Genomic DNA, 14,946 nt, shown 5'->3' on the forward strand with positions numbered 1-14,946 from the left:
GTTAATGTGTATATATGATTAAACATTTTCTTAAATTAATCAGAAATTACGGCAGGCAGATGTGCATATTAAATGTAAAATACATCTTAACATTTACATCGTAAGAACCTTTTATGAAAAGAACTAATTGCTTAGTGTTTTAACTAGTGAAAATTTAAATAGGCTTCTGGTCAATTCCAGAATCTTCTGATCCTTTATTTACAATGTAGACGTAGAAAAAGACCATTTTACACGACAAGGTCACTGACTAAGTTCGACAGTTAGACCTTGTAGTTGGGGCCTGTGAACCAGACATTCGTACTTCTTTCACTGTTTATAAACCCCTATTAGAAATCAAAAAATCCAAATCTTTCTTCAATACTCAAAAACTTTATTGAAATATAATTTTCAGCCGTGATCCTCCCACTGAGAGGCCTCCTTACCCTCCTTCCACTCCTCTCTGTGCAGACCTTTCCGCGGCCAATCCTTATAGTACAACTATTGAAATATTGAATTTTATTTGTTCACAGGACTATAACGAATTATTCGAAGGTACAATACAGGATACGGACGATGACCTCGACGCTCTGTTGCTGGGTGATGACGAGGGAGTTGACAGACGACCCTCTATGCCTGAACGACAGCCTCTGTCACACTTCGGACCGAGACAAGGTGAGATTTCAGACAATCTTATTTTTTTTTTTTTGCTAGGTATTATTTCATCTGTAGAAAGACTATGTTTCTTCCGAAGAAGTAAATAGGTGGAGCTGCCTAAGTGTACATAAGTGTAATTTTTCACAAATCTAAATCACATATCTTACAAATATTTTCACATGGGATTTCGGTAATTTTCATCTATAAAAAGTTACTTTTCAAGCCATTAACTCGATGCTACAAATATTGTCAAATTGTCACTTTTTTGGAAGAACAAACTTTTAAACGGATTACCTGATGCAATCAGCGCAGCGGCATTAACACATTAGACAGTTTTTTTTCGTACTTTAGGTATTTTGTGAGTGTTCATCGAATAAATGATTCTTCTATCTTATTTCTTTCATTCTTACTATTCAGCACCAGTGAACAAATAAAATAATACTCCGTTTACTATGCTTATCCGAGTCAAATAATCATTTCTGATATTCTTTCCCAGGTCGCATCCTCTCCCGCCTCCTCACACACACGCACCTGCCGGGCCTGAGTTCGTTGGACCAAATGCATCTGCTAGCGTTAGCGGACACCGTGTCTACTTGCGACGCGGACTTCGCAGAGCGACTGGCTACTAGCGCACGCGTCGACGTTGCGCAGGCGACTGGACAGGAGGTCTTGCCAGGTACATGTGGAAAAGTATAATTAAACTATTTTTTCAATATGTAGAATAGAAGAAAAGAATGTATAAGTGGAATAAAGACTAAAAATCTATTGTATTGATAGTGTTTTTTTAATACCAAATGTGGTGTAATAAGACACCTCGGCTTGTTTCATGTTTGTAAAAGTGTTAGCTACTAAGCCAAAAGTTCGATCATTGAATCGTCGATCAACCGAATAATGTTGATATTCAGCTAAACCGGCTTTATTGACTTTTTTTACGAAATATTGATAATTCTAGGGTAGGGTTCTGTATTGAGCCGTAGCTAAAAATTGGTGTAATTAAGCATAACTTTTGTACCACAAACGCCACTGAAAATTACTTAATTACATTTACCTCTTTTATTAGACTCCCTCGACGACTGCGGTCTCCGTTTCCTCCTGGCTATGAAGCACTACGGCTACCTTCTCCGCTGCTTACCCCTCGCCCAGCGCGCCAACTTACAGCGCAATGGCGTCGGTACCTGCAACCTGGTCTGGGCCTTCCACTCGGAGACACACGAACAACTCCTGGCTCTAATACCTGGGTACACTAAGGGACAGCCTAAATGGTCTACTATGAGGGAACTTGGTAAGTCTTTAACTATTCTTTGATTTTTTATATAGTAAGACTACTACTAGAACTGTTGAAATAAAAGTCTAAAGATTGGTTTTACTGAAATAATATTATAATAAGAAAATAATTAACAAAAATGCGTAGCTTCCATTATAACGATAACGAAAAACAAAGAAGGGAAGAGAGAAAAAACCATAGATTAAAAATACTTCACAAAGGTGCATTATGATATTGTGTTGCGTTCATAAACCTCAACAAGTTACTAGCAGCATCACTTTGATCACGGCCGCACGAATATGAGCCCCGTTCGTGACTTGAAACTAGTTGATCATCCTTGAACAGTTGCAATCTAAAGACGCTTCTTTTCGAATACATCGCTGTATATTCTAAATAATTTAGTATGTCTCTCATTATACTGCACGGTTGGCGCGGTGGCTGGGCAACTGGCTGCCGTGCAACGTGTCGCGGGTTCGATTCCCGCACGGAACAACTCTTTCTGTGATCCAGATTGTTGTTTTGGGTCTGGGTGTCATATGCATGTGAAATTATATGTTTGTAAACGCACCCACGACACAGGATAAATACCCAACGTGGGGCAACGTTTTAAAAAAAATAGTAGATTACTACTACAAGATTACAAATTCACTATGCAACTATTAACTTACAGGTGTGGGTTGGTGGGTGCGCGGCGAGTTGCTCCGCACCTGCATGGAGAAGCTAGCCCGTGCCGCGTACATGCAGAAACAGGATCCCATGGACGCCGCGCTCTACTACCTCGCTATGAAGAAACGAATGCTGTTGTGGGGGTTGTTCCGATCTAGCAGGGATGAGAAGATGACTAATGTGAGTTGAAAATTAATTTTATGGTTTAATTTTCGCTTTGTTCTAATCAAATAAATCAGAGAAAATAAATTAATTTAAAACAAGTTAATCTTAATGTCTTCAATCAGCATTTTATCTTAAATTCTTTTTATATTCTTAATAATAGTTAAAAGTGTACAGAGCTGCAGGAATGTAGCCTTTTATGACATAAAAAAATTAATTAAACAGAGAAAATATTTCTATTTATTTTTAAGGTGCTTTAGGATTCTTTAAGTCCCTAATACTAAGTTATTATTACATTAGGGCCTCAAACTGTATATTGGATCCTAATAATCACCATATATCTTCTTATCTCTCTCAGTTCTTCTCAAACGACTTCACGGAAGACCGTTGGCGTAAGGCAGCGTTGAAGAACGCATTCGTGTTACTCGGTAGACAACGATTTGAACACGCAGCCGCCTTCTTCTTACTTGGAGGTGCTCTCAAAGATGCTTTGGAGGTAAACTGTTATAACTTCTATGTATATGTAGATAAGGTTGTTAATAGCTTGGCAACTTTAATCCTATTAAGGTCAAAATGTTATAACAACTATTCTAATTATGAAAAATAATGTTTCTTTTAGGTGCTAATCACAAGACTTGGAGATCTACAACTGGCAATGGTAGTAGCACGTTTGTACGAAGCAGACAATCCTCTGCCGACTAGCTTAAGGAAATTGTTGATGGATGAAATATTGGGGTAAGTTCAGCAATTCCTTATACGAAGTTTTGTTTATCGCGAAGATTCCCTTTGCTGTACAATTTGGTTAAATATACAATTATAACTACTAACTAACTATTGGAAGGAAGGTAGGGAGGCCTTTGCCCTGCAGTGGGACGATCATGGCTGAAATCTAAATCTAAACTAACTATTACTACTAACTGACTAAATATACAATTTGACTAAAATGTGTCTAGAAAAAACGTTTGAAAATTAAGCTTTACTACATAAAACCTGACACTTCTATGACAAGATTTGAAGATGTAATGGGACATTGTGCGGTGCAAGTTGTCATAAGTCACAGCATCGACATCAAAAACAGCTTTCAATTGAAACATAATTTTCGACACACGAACCTTTTTATTTACCATACTGACTCAATAATAAAAAAATCAATATTTATTCACAGTGGCGCACACTAAAGTTTATCCACCATAGCGACTCAATAATAAAAAATAAAACTTTATTCACGCAGTGGTGAAACAGAAGACGGTGAATTAGATCTAGAACGAGCTCACCCCGACCCATTCGTCCGTTCCATGGCGCTGTGGGAACTCAAACGTTACGGCGACGCCCTCGACACGTTGCTAAGCAACGCCGGCCGTTTACACGCGGCCCGAGACAACGAACCAATGCCTAGTGTGTTCAACTTCTACGTGTATCTACGAACGCATCCCAGGTTGAAGAGGCATAATTTGCCTAGTCAGGTTTGTGATGTTTATATTTTAATTCTATTCATATTAATGAGAGATGGGGTAAGTATAATGTCTATTAAAAGTATTACTTTTTTATTTTTAACCTTTTTTAGATTCTCTGTAGGAAAATAAATTAATGTGAATGTAACTTCGCATCATCTATTATGCTATGATTTCCTTAAGAATAAAGGCTTTATCCTTCGTCAAGTTACAATTGGAGTCATTAATCAGAACCAAAATGTTTCGAGGTTTTTTTATCTATCCTTAATATTTCTAAAAACCATAAAATTTTGTAAGCCAGAAACATAACCATCAACCACAATATAACTTTACCAACAGGGTGGCACTCTAGCCCTGCTCCAACAAGAAGCGGAAGAAGGCATCACCCGCCTGGAGCGTCGTTTATACTTCCAAACTGCGCACGGCCACTTCAAGGCAGGCTGTCCTGCGCTAGCTCTGGAGGTGTTGTCGAAGCTGCCCGCCAGAGTGCGCGACGAGCGCGCCCGCGCCCCGGCGCCCGCGCAACACATCGATGACGTCATACACACCGGACAGCTCGTCGACCTACCAGCTAAAAGTACGCTACCTTCAACTCTCTTTGTACGTCTGATGATTTATGTTTTGTGTTGTTTGCTTTTATCTTTTTAACTGTCTCTCTTTTTCTATTACTTTTGATTTATTTCTACTCTGTATTTTTATTTAATAAGGGAAGTATAATATCTCCTGCGATTGGACTAATCTAATGTTTTCATTCTCCTAAAGGTAAACTTCCACAGGCCCGCATCGTACGCATCGCACGGATCGCATTAAACGGATTAATTTTGCAGACCGCGTCAACTGTATCGACAGCAATCGGATTGCCGATGCCACTTTCACTTGGATTTTTGGCATCGGCATTCCGCGTGACATCATCGCTACGCATCGCATGAAGCCATTACCGATGAGCGGCCCGTACGATGCGGATCAGTGGACGCCGTTGTATGAGTTTCTATACAAGACAAACTAAAATCCGTTGCATGCGATGCGTAAGATGCGGGCATGTGGACGCTTACCTTAAAACGATCACAATGTGCTCTATTTGTGTGTATTAATGCATCTTTTAGGTACGGCATCCTGATAGAAATAAGAAATTGGCTGTCTTTTAACCCTGCATGGTTGGCAACGCACTTTTAACTCCTCTGATACTACGGATGTTTGAATGGCGACGCTGATTGCTTACAATCACGTGATCAGTCTGCTTATTATCCATCCCATAAAAAAGTACTTAATTATGTAATCTTTCCTGAACAGAGGCTGCAGAGGCGGAGCCGACTAACATGGACTGGGGCGCGCCGGCAGTAGAAGTGGACTGGGGGGCTCCGGTCACTACGAACAAGACTGACGAACTCGTACTCAGCTGGGACGACGATGATGATAAGGGGTGAGTGATTGAGCAACACAGCACTTAGCAATTGTTTTCGGAACAAAATCCTTATTTAGGAGTATGTAGCTTAAATAATCATTAAATGTCTCTGGGTGCGGCCGTAAGTATCATTTTACGGTTCATACAATAAATATTCTTCTTTTTATTATTATTATTTACCCATTGTCTGGATTTGGAATTATCTTGTGTAATTTAGGTTAGGCTAATATTGGAGTGTCTGTTTGTAATATTGAAATAACCGATTATTTTATAATTATTTTAAAATTATTTTTTGGACAATTTTTGTTTATCTGTCTGTCTGTTTGTTCCGGTTTATCTCTGAAATGGCTGGATCGATTTTACCGGGACTTCTATCTGATACGAATTGACTAACATTAATTTGTTATTTTTATTCAGTTCGGAAGGATCAGGATCTTCCACTCCTCCATTAGAGATGAAGATGGATAAACAAGAAGACAAAGAAGAGCCGACAGTGAACGGAACTTCTGAGAAAGAGAAGGGGGCGGACGAGACGCCCTCTGTCGACATTATGGCGCAACAACTGAAGTTTGTCGCTTGCTTGAAGATATTGATGGAGGAACTTAGTACTTTGGCTACTGGGTTCGAAGTTGATGGTAAGTTAAAATATTATTTATTTATGACGATAAAATTAATCGGTATGTTGTCGGTGTTTGTCACTTTCTTATACTCGTAACTACAAAATAAGATAATTTATTAAGGTCTTGTTTCACAATGTCTGGATATCCGCTATGTATCAGATAACTTTGAATTAAGAACGTAATTTGTATGCACTATCTGTCACATAAGTTTATCGGGCACTTATATGAAGGTGGTGAAACAGGCGCTAAATGTTTCATTCGTGTTAAAGTAGGTACTACATTTTTAACGTACATTAATTCTTATAATATCATAAGTGTCTACAACTATAGTTTGTTATGAAAATAATCCCTTCAGTTCCTATGAACAGCTAAAAACAAATAGTTTTTTCGTCAGGTGGTCACCTACGCTACCAGTTATACATTTGGCTGGAGCGCGAAGTGGAGGCGTTGCGTCGTCTCTGCGGGTACCTGGCGGCGGGCTCCAGTGGCGGGGGCGGAGCCCTACTGTGTGCTGAGCCTGAACTAGCTCCACTACCAGAGCGGCCCACGTTACACCAACTACTGGTGCGAGAGAAGGCAGATTTTGAGGCTAAAGTTCAGAGAGCTCTTAATAGGAAGAGGTGGCTTAAAGGTAAACGTAATTAAGGGTTTAGTTTCATTTATTAGTGTTATTTGATAACCTATATGTTAATATGAAGGCAATTATCGAACGCTAATTTGTGTGCCCATTTGGCCTTCAAAAATCTAATATAGATTTTTTACTTAATGAAAGTTGACATAACCTTTAGGACATCAATCAAAAATGAGGCTGAATACAAGTTTCATATGCCTTCCGTTGTGAATTGAAATTGGAATCTGAATGAATGAAATAAATAGCCACAATGATTAGCGTTTATTCAGAGATGATATTATACATTTTGAAATTAAAAATTTTTGTTCAGTCTTTTTATCACCACACCGTGTAACATACAAAGTACTATTTGTCTTTAAACATTTTTCTTAGAGCTATTTATACTCACACCGTGTAACATACAAAATACTATTTGTATAGCCAACGAGACCCTGCTGCGCACGCTGCTGTCGTACTGCTCGCTGCACGGCGCGGGCGGCGGCGGGCTGGCGTCGGTGCGCATGGAGCTGGTGCTGCTGCTGCAGGAGCTGGGCCAGGACAAGCAGCACCAGCAGCTGCTGTCCCCGCTGCCCTTCCCCACCACGCTGCCGCTGCTGGCCGCCGCCGTCGCCACCAACAACACCGTCGTTGCTGATCCCGTCCGCCATTTGCAGGTTTGTTTTATAAATAACTTTATTTATACAAAAACAGTTTGTAGTACATGTAACAGATTTTGCAATCTACTATGACAATCAGGTGGATGACGTGCTGATCTCCTTGCTAGGCTATGAAATAACCTTCAGGAATATTACTGTTACACCTTATAGAAAACTTCTAATGTTATTCAAAACGATATTTAGATAACATATACTGTATCAAAGAAAAGTCATCATAACACCACTTCTGCGAATATATATCCAACTCTTACTAATCACGTCAAGAGTTTAATGAAATAGTAGAGAGCTTTTATCATATACCCAGGACAGTTTTGTGGCATTCATGTTAAATGTTTAAGATAAGACATGGAAAATTGATCAATTTGCTAATGCCATTATACTATTAAAAATAATAAACTCCTCTGTTATTTCCATTAGGTATTCTGATTAGTAGGTGGTAATGAACCAACTAATCAGAACGCCGGAAGCGCTCTCGTTTCTATCTCGTTAAACGTAAAACAAACTCATACTAAGTCCTCTTGCTTATTCTTAACCTGTGTTTCCCTTCCAGTCGGTAGCCCACGACATGTTAGGCACGATCGGCGAGCTGGGCATCCCAGGAGGGTCGGCGACGAGAATCCTACACACGCTGCGAGAGCTGGCAGTCGCGCTATCCGCCTGCATATACCAGAGTCTGTGCGATTCCGATACATTCAGCTTGAAACACGCACATCATCATGATGGGTGAGTTAGAAACGTCTTGTTTATAAACTTTCGTGTTAGCTGGGTCCTACAAAGACCGCCATGATTCTGTTAATGATTATTTTTAATATACCTTTTTGATAATTAAATGAATTTCAAATTAAAAGGTAATGAAAATAAATTTAAAACACGTCCTAATAAAAATAAATTGAAATCGTTATATGTTTTTCATTAAATTTTGCAATACCATGATTGTTGATTATGAATTCACAAACCACTTATATTACTAATTAACATTTGACATAATACTTATATGACTAATGGTACATTATTTGTGTTTGACAGTATCATAGCTGAAACTCCGGGTACTAGTCAAATCCTGTTGCGGCAGAGACGTCATTCCACGGACGAGCTCACCGTCACCACTCCACCGAACAAATGGCCAGGTATGAACATTTTACTTATTTAAGACATATTAAATTTGCATTTATTATTGACGTGTTTACTTGAAAAAAAAAAAAAGTTTAAGAGAAATAGTGTTTCTTGCAATGAATCTAATAGGATTAAGAATGAATCATAAGACATGTACACTCTATGATTTAGTGTTATTTTTGTACTGATTCTTTCTGGTAGATTTTACAAGCCTTAATTTCACATACACATCTCACAATTGTCTTCTTCATCTCGAAAAGAAGAATTTATCTTAGCAAGTTCCAACTTAACGTGTATGTTTGTATGTCAGGTGTATCAGCCCTCCGTGGCTTGGCCCTCCGCGCGGCAGAAGAAGAGGACGCGCCCCGTCTGGCCGTCCTGCTGGCGGAGGCGTTCTGCGCGGTGTACCTGGCGCTGCTGGGCTGGGCGGCGGCGGCGCGCGACGCGCACCTGCTGTACCGGCTCACGGCGCACGCGCCCGTCGCGCTGGACCACGCGCGGCTCTTCGGCGGCGGCGTGCGCAGGCTGCTCACCACCGCGCCCGCGCCCTCCATGCAGGTCGGTTTTGTACACTACTTTATGTATGCTTAATTAGGAAACCTAAGGTTTTTTATAAAAATCGGTTCAATTAAAGTAGCAAGCAAACAACAGATAACCAACGACATTGGCGCAAAGTCGTGAACGAGTGCAAGTATGAACATGTGCGGCGTCCTATTATACCTTTAGCGTCTTGCGTAATTAAGTAAAGATCGACTTGACGTTACTATTTACAAGATCAACCGTCTTACCTTTACACAAAAAATGTCGTTAAAAAATACTGCAATACTGCAATACTACACTAACGCAAGACTTAATTTATAATAAATGACTTGTTTTTTCGCAGCCAAAACTAGTGGAGCGTCCAGAAGGCACATCAGTATGGTCATCACTGCGAGAGAAGCGCGCTCTCCTAAACATGCGCCTGCTAGGCCTGGGTCCGACAGCCCCCCACAAGAACATCCAGGAAGGCCGGCCTACATACAGGGAACAGTTCGTACCGCCACACTGCAGTATACTCACTTACTTGTTGACTAAGGTAAATGTTTCACCTCGCTAAAATACTATGCTTCCAAAATTCACTAGACGTATCAGTTTTACATTACACGGTTTATTCCTTTTTTATGGTATAAGACGGTAAACAGACGGATGACCTGATGGTAAGCAATCGTCGCCGCCCATGGACACTTGAAACACCAGAGGCGTTACAAGTGCGTTGCTGGCCTTTTGGGGGTTAAGGATTTAAGAGTTGGTGGAGAATCGGGGTTTGGAAAGATCGGGAAGGGGGTAATTGGGCCATCGATAACCTCACTTACACTACAAAACACAACGCAAGCGTTTTTTCACATCGATTTCTGTGAGGTCGTGGTATCACTCCGGTCGAGCCGGCACATTCGTGCCGAAGCATTGCTCTCCCACACTTGAATCCACCACCACACTCCTCAATCAGTCCAAAAATATTATAATACCCATATAATATATAATACCCATTAATTGGCTAAACATGTTAATTTGCGCTGTAAAGGAGTTGATTCCTTAACACTCATAGCAATAAAGTTTATTTTAAATTATAGCCTACAGCAGAACAAGACCCGGAGAACTACGATTATGACTCAGCAGAGTCCGGCGGTGAAGATGTTGACGACAGCGGCAGTGAAGCCGACGACGATGATATATTCGATACTAGCAATACCAAGTAAGTTTGTGTCTTAAATTAAGTAGGTTAAAGTTTATATTTCAACTAGCGACCCGCCCCGGTTTCGCACGGGTGCAATACTGATACTAAATACACTACAGAAAAACTGTGCGTTAAAATGTTGTATGTAAGAACATAGCGGCCCGCTCTGGCTTCGCACGGGTATATCATATATAGCCTTTGTCACTCATTGAAGAAATGATTAAAATCGATCCAGTAGTTTTGATGATTAAGTTGAATAGTTAATGGTAGATTTGCAAAAGTAACATATGCTTTGCAGAACTATAGTCTAGTTTAGTATCTAAATATTTTATCGGTTAAAATGATGTTTGATTATGTGATGTTATATCAACCCAGAAACGAGAAACGCCGCAAGCAAGCGAACACGGAGCATTCGGACCCTGACTCGTACTCGTGGTTGGTGATGCGTATCGCGGTACTGCGGCTGGCGCAGCAGAAGTTGCAGAACTTCTTACAGCTGTGCGGGATTGAGATGTCAGGTATGTGGTTTAACCCTTGTATGCCTGAACGCGGTTCCACACGAGACACAATGTGTTTTCTATTGTTGTCTTATATACGAGAGGTTAATGATCTGGATGGGACTTAAATTGATTTTATATATTAGATGATAGGGTTATTTTTTAAATCTTTGGATTGAAATCGACTTTGATATTAGTTTATCGGAAAATGTTTGGGAAAGGATCGCCTACTAATTTCGGTCGTTAATCCGACTCTTACCCAGAACTAAGAAAAAAAATAATGTATGTTTTTAAACAAGTTTATCTTTTTTCTTTCTTATTGGTCACGTCACTAGTACATCACATGCGTCGCGTACGATTCTTCAGCACGAAGATAAGATCGATATTCTATTGAAAATATTTTAACTACATTAATATCTATAATATTAATATGTGATGCAAAAACTTTGGACCGCTTTTTACGAAAATTGCGCGGACGTAGGAGCATAAAATTTGGTACACTTATAGTTTATGTGTAGGAGAAGTGCAGAACGCTAATATTTTTCAAAAATAATGCTTATAAAGTACATTAAATCAATAAATAAAACATTACACACACATGCATAGTATCTGATCGTATTTGACAAAACGTCAAAATCAATAGTAATGAATAAAGTTTTAATTATAAAAGAGTTTGTTTGAGTTTGAGTTAAATAAAAATTATCCTTGAACGTATGTTAAGTGGTATTGTAAATTAAATCGTATATGGTTGAATTTCAACCACTAGGCGACCACTAGTTTCTATGAAATGTGTAACAATGTGTACACAGAGCTGGCGACAACAAGTCCGATGGTACACGGAGCCCTGCGCCGCGTGGACCAGTGGCAGCAACAGTTGACGGAGACACTGGAGTCCCGGCCGCCGCCCCCAGACTACATCCCCGGCTGCTTCCCAGAGCAATTGCCTACAGGACCACCTATCAATAAGTACAGGCAAGTATCGTTATAATATTTATGAAAGACTTTTGAAAAATAACATACTCTTTTTTTATGAAACACGCCGGTAAATGAACAGACGTATCACCTGATGGTAAGCAATCGCCGCCGCCCATGGACACTTGAAACACCAGAGGCGTTAAAAGTGCGTTGCAGGCTTTTTGGGGGTTAGGAATTTAAGGGTTGTTCGGGAATCGGGGATTGGAAAGGGGAGAATTGGGCCTCCATTCCTTACATAATTATTATATTCCTTGTTTCAGGTGTCTATTAGAAAAGCATAATACTCCATTCAGTTCGGTGCTGTTCAGTGCGGCACCTGCTCGAAGGTTATGGAGCTTCCTCGTGAGACAAGAACCGGTCCAGGTGAGAATATGCATCACTCAATGTGCTCAGTATTCACCAATTACTATGTATGGAGGTTGATACATTCTTAATTATTGTACAAACGAGATTAACTGCCGCACGTAAAGATTTTGTATCGAAAACAATTGCTAAAGAGGGGGTTAAGTAACCATTAAATTACACTGAGTATGGCAGTAAATAGGTATTTTGGCTGTAAGAATATTGTAGGGTTACAATAAGAATATCTATCTATAATATGATGTCATATTATGCATAAAAAACTTACCATGGCTCAAGCAAAAGTTCTAAAATTTCAATATAATAATGTACCAGGACCTGTTCATCCGCGCGGTATTCTCCCGGCGCCGCGCGGGCTCCCAGTCGGAGGCGGAGTCCCGCGCGGGCGGCGCGCAGCAACGAGACCGCGACCTCGACCTGCACAACCCGGTCCGCATCATACACAAGGAACAGGACTCCATTGCTGCCTTCTGTCTCAATAAGGTAATACTACGGCATTATAATTCACTTTAACTTTAAGTTTTAAAACAATAAATTCCTCAACTTTTCCAGATTACAGATGGGTGTTTTCTATCATACTCAATTTTGTTTAATTTAATGTTTTGGATTTTGGACGAAATAATAACGAATCAAAGCCAATAATCTATATTTATCGGTAAAACTTCTTATCAGTATCCTCCGATGACTACATAGCGAGTTTACCGGGGCTCTGGCTCGAACAGTAGAGTAGGAACAGGATGGTCTTTAGTCAGTAAGAGTCTAACGCCCGAATACTGAAATGCTACTAAATTTTATGTTGTACTTAAATATCGTCATATCTCCGTAATTTTAGGGCCAGAACGAGTTTTGAGAGCGTCTTAAAATTGAGTAGCGTTTGAATATTCGGACATAACACTCCTTATCGACTCGTCTAAGACGGGAAAAGTCATTGGATGATCCCCCTCCCTTTAAAATTTTTTAACCTAAACATTCTCGTGCATCGCAGGTGGGCGGGTACCTGCTGGCGGTGGCGACGGCCCGCGAGGTGCAGGAGATGGACGTGTCGCTGCTGCTGCGGGCCGGCGCCTGGTGGGCCGAGGACGAGTGCGAGCTCGACCTGCTGGCCCTCGCCGCCGACCCGGCCGCACTGCCTGACACCGGCTTCCTGCTCATACAGCATCATGATAAGTATGTACTGCGGTCTTATTCATGTCGTTAATGTGTTTGTGAAGAGTAGTTGGTTAACTTTTTAGACGTTATATAACGAACAAATATGTCCTCTTCATTAATACACCTAATTCTATTTTTTCTCTCTTTCCGTTACATAAAATGATAACTTTTTAGTTTATGTAAATGTAATTCTGTACTTACGTATTTTGGTTATTAATAAACTCTGTAGGTTGATAGAATTAAATATTTTTATTAGGAAAAATTGTGACCACGTATAGACCGCCATGCCCTCTTAATCCAATAAAAAATATAATGTTACAAAGTGTCAAAGTCACATAGTCAAAGCATTTATTCAATTAATCCTTTATTAGGCACTTTTAACTCGTCAAATTGAATTGTTCGTCAGTCTGGCTGTCAATGAAGCTAGGTGCTCGCCATTCTGTATGCAAAATTCATGAACATTTAAATTTTTACACAGACCCAACAGCGGTTCAGTACCGGGAACTGGCAACAGCTCACCGCTGAACCCCAACGCGCCACAAATGCCAGTTGGCATGGCCAGCCAAACGGGACGAGGTGCCAGTGTTGTAAGTATATCACCACCTTTATTCCATTAATATACACACGTATGATCGCCTGGAGATGCAGTCAACACGAAAGCACATTGTCCTGTGGAAACAATTCATAATATACGGTATATATCATCGGTAATGGTATATAATATACCATCATATAATGTACGTTATCGTGAAAGTGGTAAAGGAATACATAGTTTGAAGTCACCATTGCTTCTCCGTGTGAGAAGAGGCCTTTGTCTATCAGTGGGACAAGCAAAAATCTTAATCGTACGTATTATAAATCATAAATGGAGGTACATACTATAATATGTATGAACAATGAAGTTGAAATCTGATCAAGGAAATACTCATTTTGACCAGTTGTGACAATAAGGTAGTTTCCAACCAGTCAAATTCAATACTATTATCGAAATGTAAAAAACAATACCTTTTCTATGAATTTTGTAGGTTGTGATATATAACGTCTAAAATGTTTATACATACTTATATCTCAAAAAGTAGCTAGAAAATTTCAGAAAATAAGTATATCGTCAAATTAATTAATGAAAGTACGATTATTTTGGGACATTATATTGTAGGTATTGAAAAGTCAAAATAATTTCTTTTTGACTGAGGAAACTAGCCAATTGTACATATTATAACGATTCATTAATAAGATTTTGGTAATACAATATCAGCATTACACTTTTATCTGTTTAGTCTATCACAGATAAAACACAGTTGTTAATGAACTCATTGATAATGCGGATAGTATTTTATTACACTTACAACTATCTATAAATAACGCGTCCATTATCAATTGATAACGGACATAATCAACAAACATGAATGTTTAATATCCACGCTTAATACTCGTAGATAATATTTTGAAACTATAAACCGAAATTACTATATTATTACCAAGTGCTTTTAAACTCCAAAAGCAAAATATTAGTTTATAAGAACATAACAGCTAATATTAACACGTTGAAAAGCTTTATAACATTAGAATACTATTATATTAATACCTAATCTTGTAGTTCTTCTACTAACAGTTGAGTAGTGGGGCTAGATATTGCAGACTGGACTAATACAA

At 39.5% G+C, this 14,946-nt stretch overlaps 1 protein-coding gene across 8 annotated transcripts in view; it reads left to right on the top strand.

Annotated features, from left to right (window-relative positions):
* The window catches only part of LOC118274276 (dmX-like protein 2), a 51,409-nt gene that overhangs the window by 30,279 nt on the left and 6,184 nt on the right, over window positions 1-14,946 (top strand). For all 8 annotated transcript variants that reach the window (XM_050706288.1, XM_050706280.1, XM_050706284.1 and 5 more), the window contains 23 exons: window positions 510-651; window positions 1,130-1,309; window positions 1,694-1,915; window positions 2,568-2,743; window positions 3,084-3,221; window positions 3,345-3,460; window positions 3,957-4,188; window positions 4,516-4,753; window positions 5,467-5,596; window positions 5,996-6,213; window positions 6,593-6,829; window positions 7,250-7,482; window positions 8,036-8,208; window positions 8,512-8,612; window positions 8,909-9,156; window positions 9,482-9,673; window positions 10,209-10,330; window positions 10,688-10,830; window positions 11,619-11,781; window positions 12,045-12,147; window positions 12,460-12,627; window positions 13,130-13,311; window positions 13,772-13,880. In XM_050706288.1, the coding sequence (XP_050562245.1) occupies window positions 510-651; window positions 1,130-1,309; window positions 1,694-1,915; window positions 2,568-2,743; window positions 3,084-3,221; window positions 3,345-3,460; window positions 3,957-4,188; window positions 4,516-4,753; window positions 5,467-5,596; window positions 5,996-6,213; window positions 6,593-6,829; window positions 7,250-7,482; window positions 8,036-8,208; window positions 8,512-8,612; window positions 8,909-9,156; window positions 9,482-9,673; window positions 10,209-10,330; window positions 10,688-10,830; window positions 11,619-11,781; window positions 12,045-12,147; window positions 12,460-12,627; window positions 13,130-13,311; window positions 13,772-13,880 (3,966 nt within the window). The remainder of the gene's footprint in view (window positions 1-509; window positions 652-1,129; window positions 1,310-1,693; window positions 1,916-2,567; window positions 2,744-3,083; window positions 3,222-3,344; window positions 3,461-3,956; window positions 4,189-4,515; window positions 4,754-5,466; window positions 5,597-5,995; window positions 6,214-6,592; window positions 6,830-7,249; window positions 7,483-8,035; window positions 8,209-8,511; window positions 8,613-8,908; window positions 9,157-9,481; window positions 9,674-10,208; window positions 10,331-10,687; window positions 10,831-11,618; window positions 11,782-12,044; window positions 12,148-12,459; window positions 12,628-13,129; window positions 13,312-13,771; window positions 13,881-14,946) is intronic.

This window comes from Spodoptera frugiperda, chromosome 3 (assembly GCF_023101765.2).
Source record: "Spodoptera frugiperda isolate SF20-4 chromosome 3, AGI-APGP_CSIRO_Sfru_2.0, whole genome shotgun sequence".
Taxonomy (NCBI): domain Eukaryota; kingdom Metazoa; phylum Arthropoda; class Insecta; order Lepidoptera; family Noctuidae; genus Spodoptera; species Spodoptera frugiperda.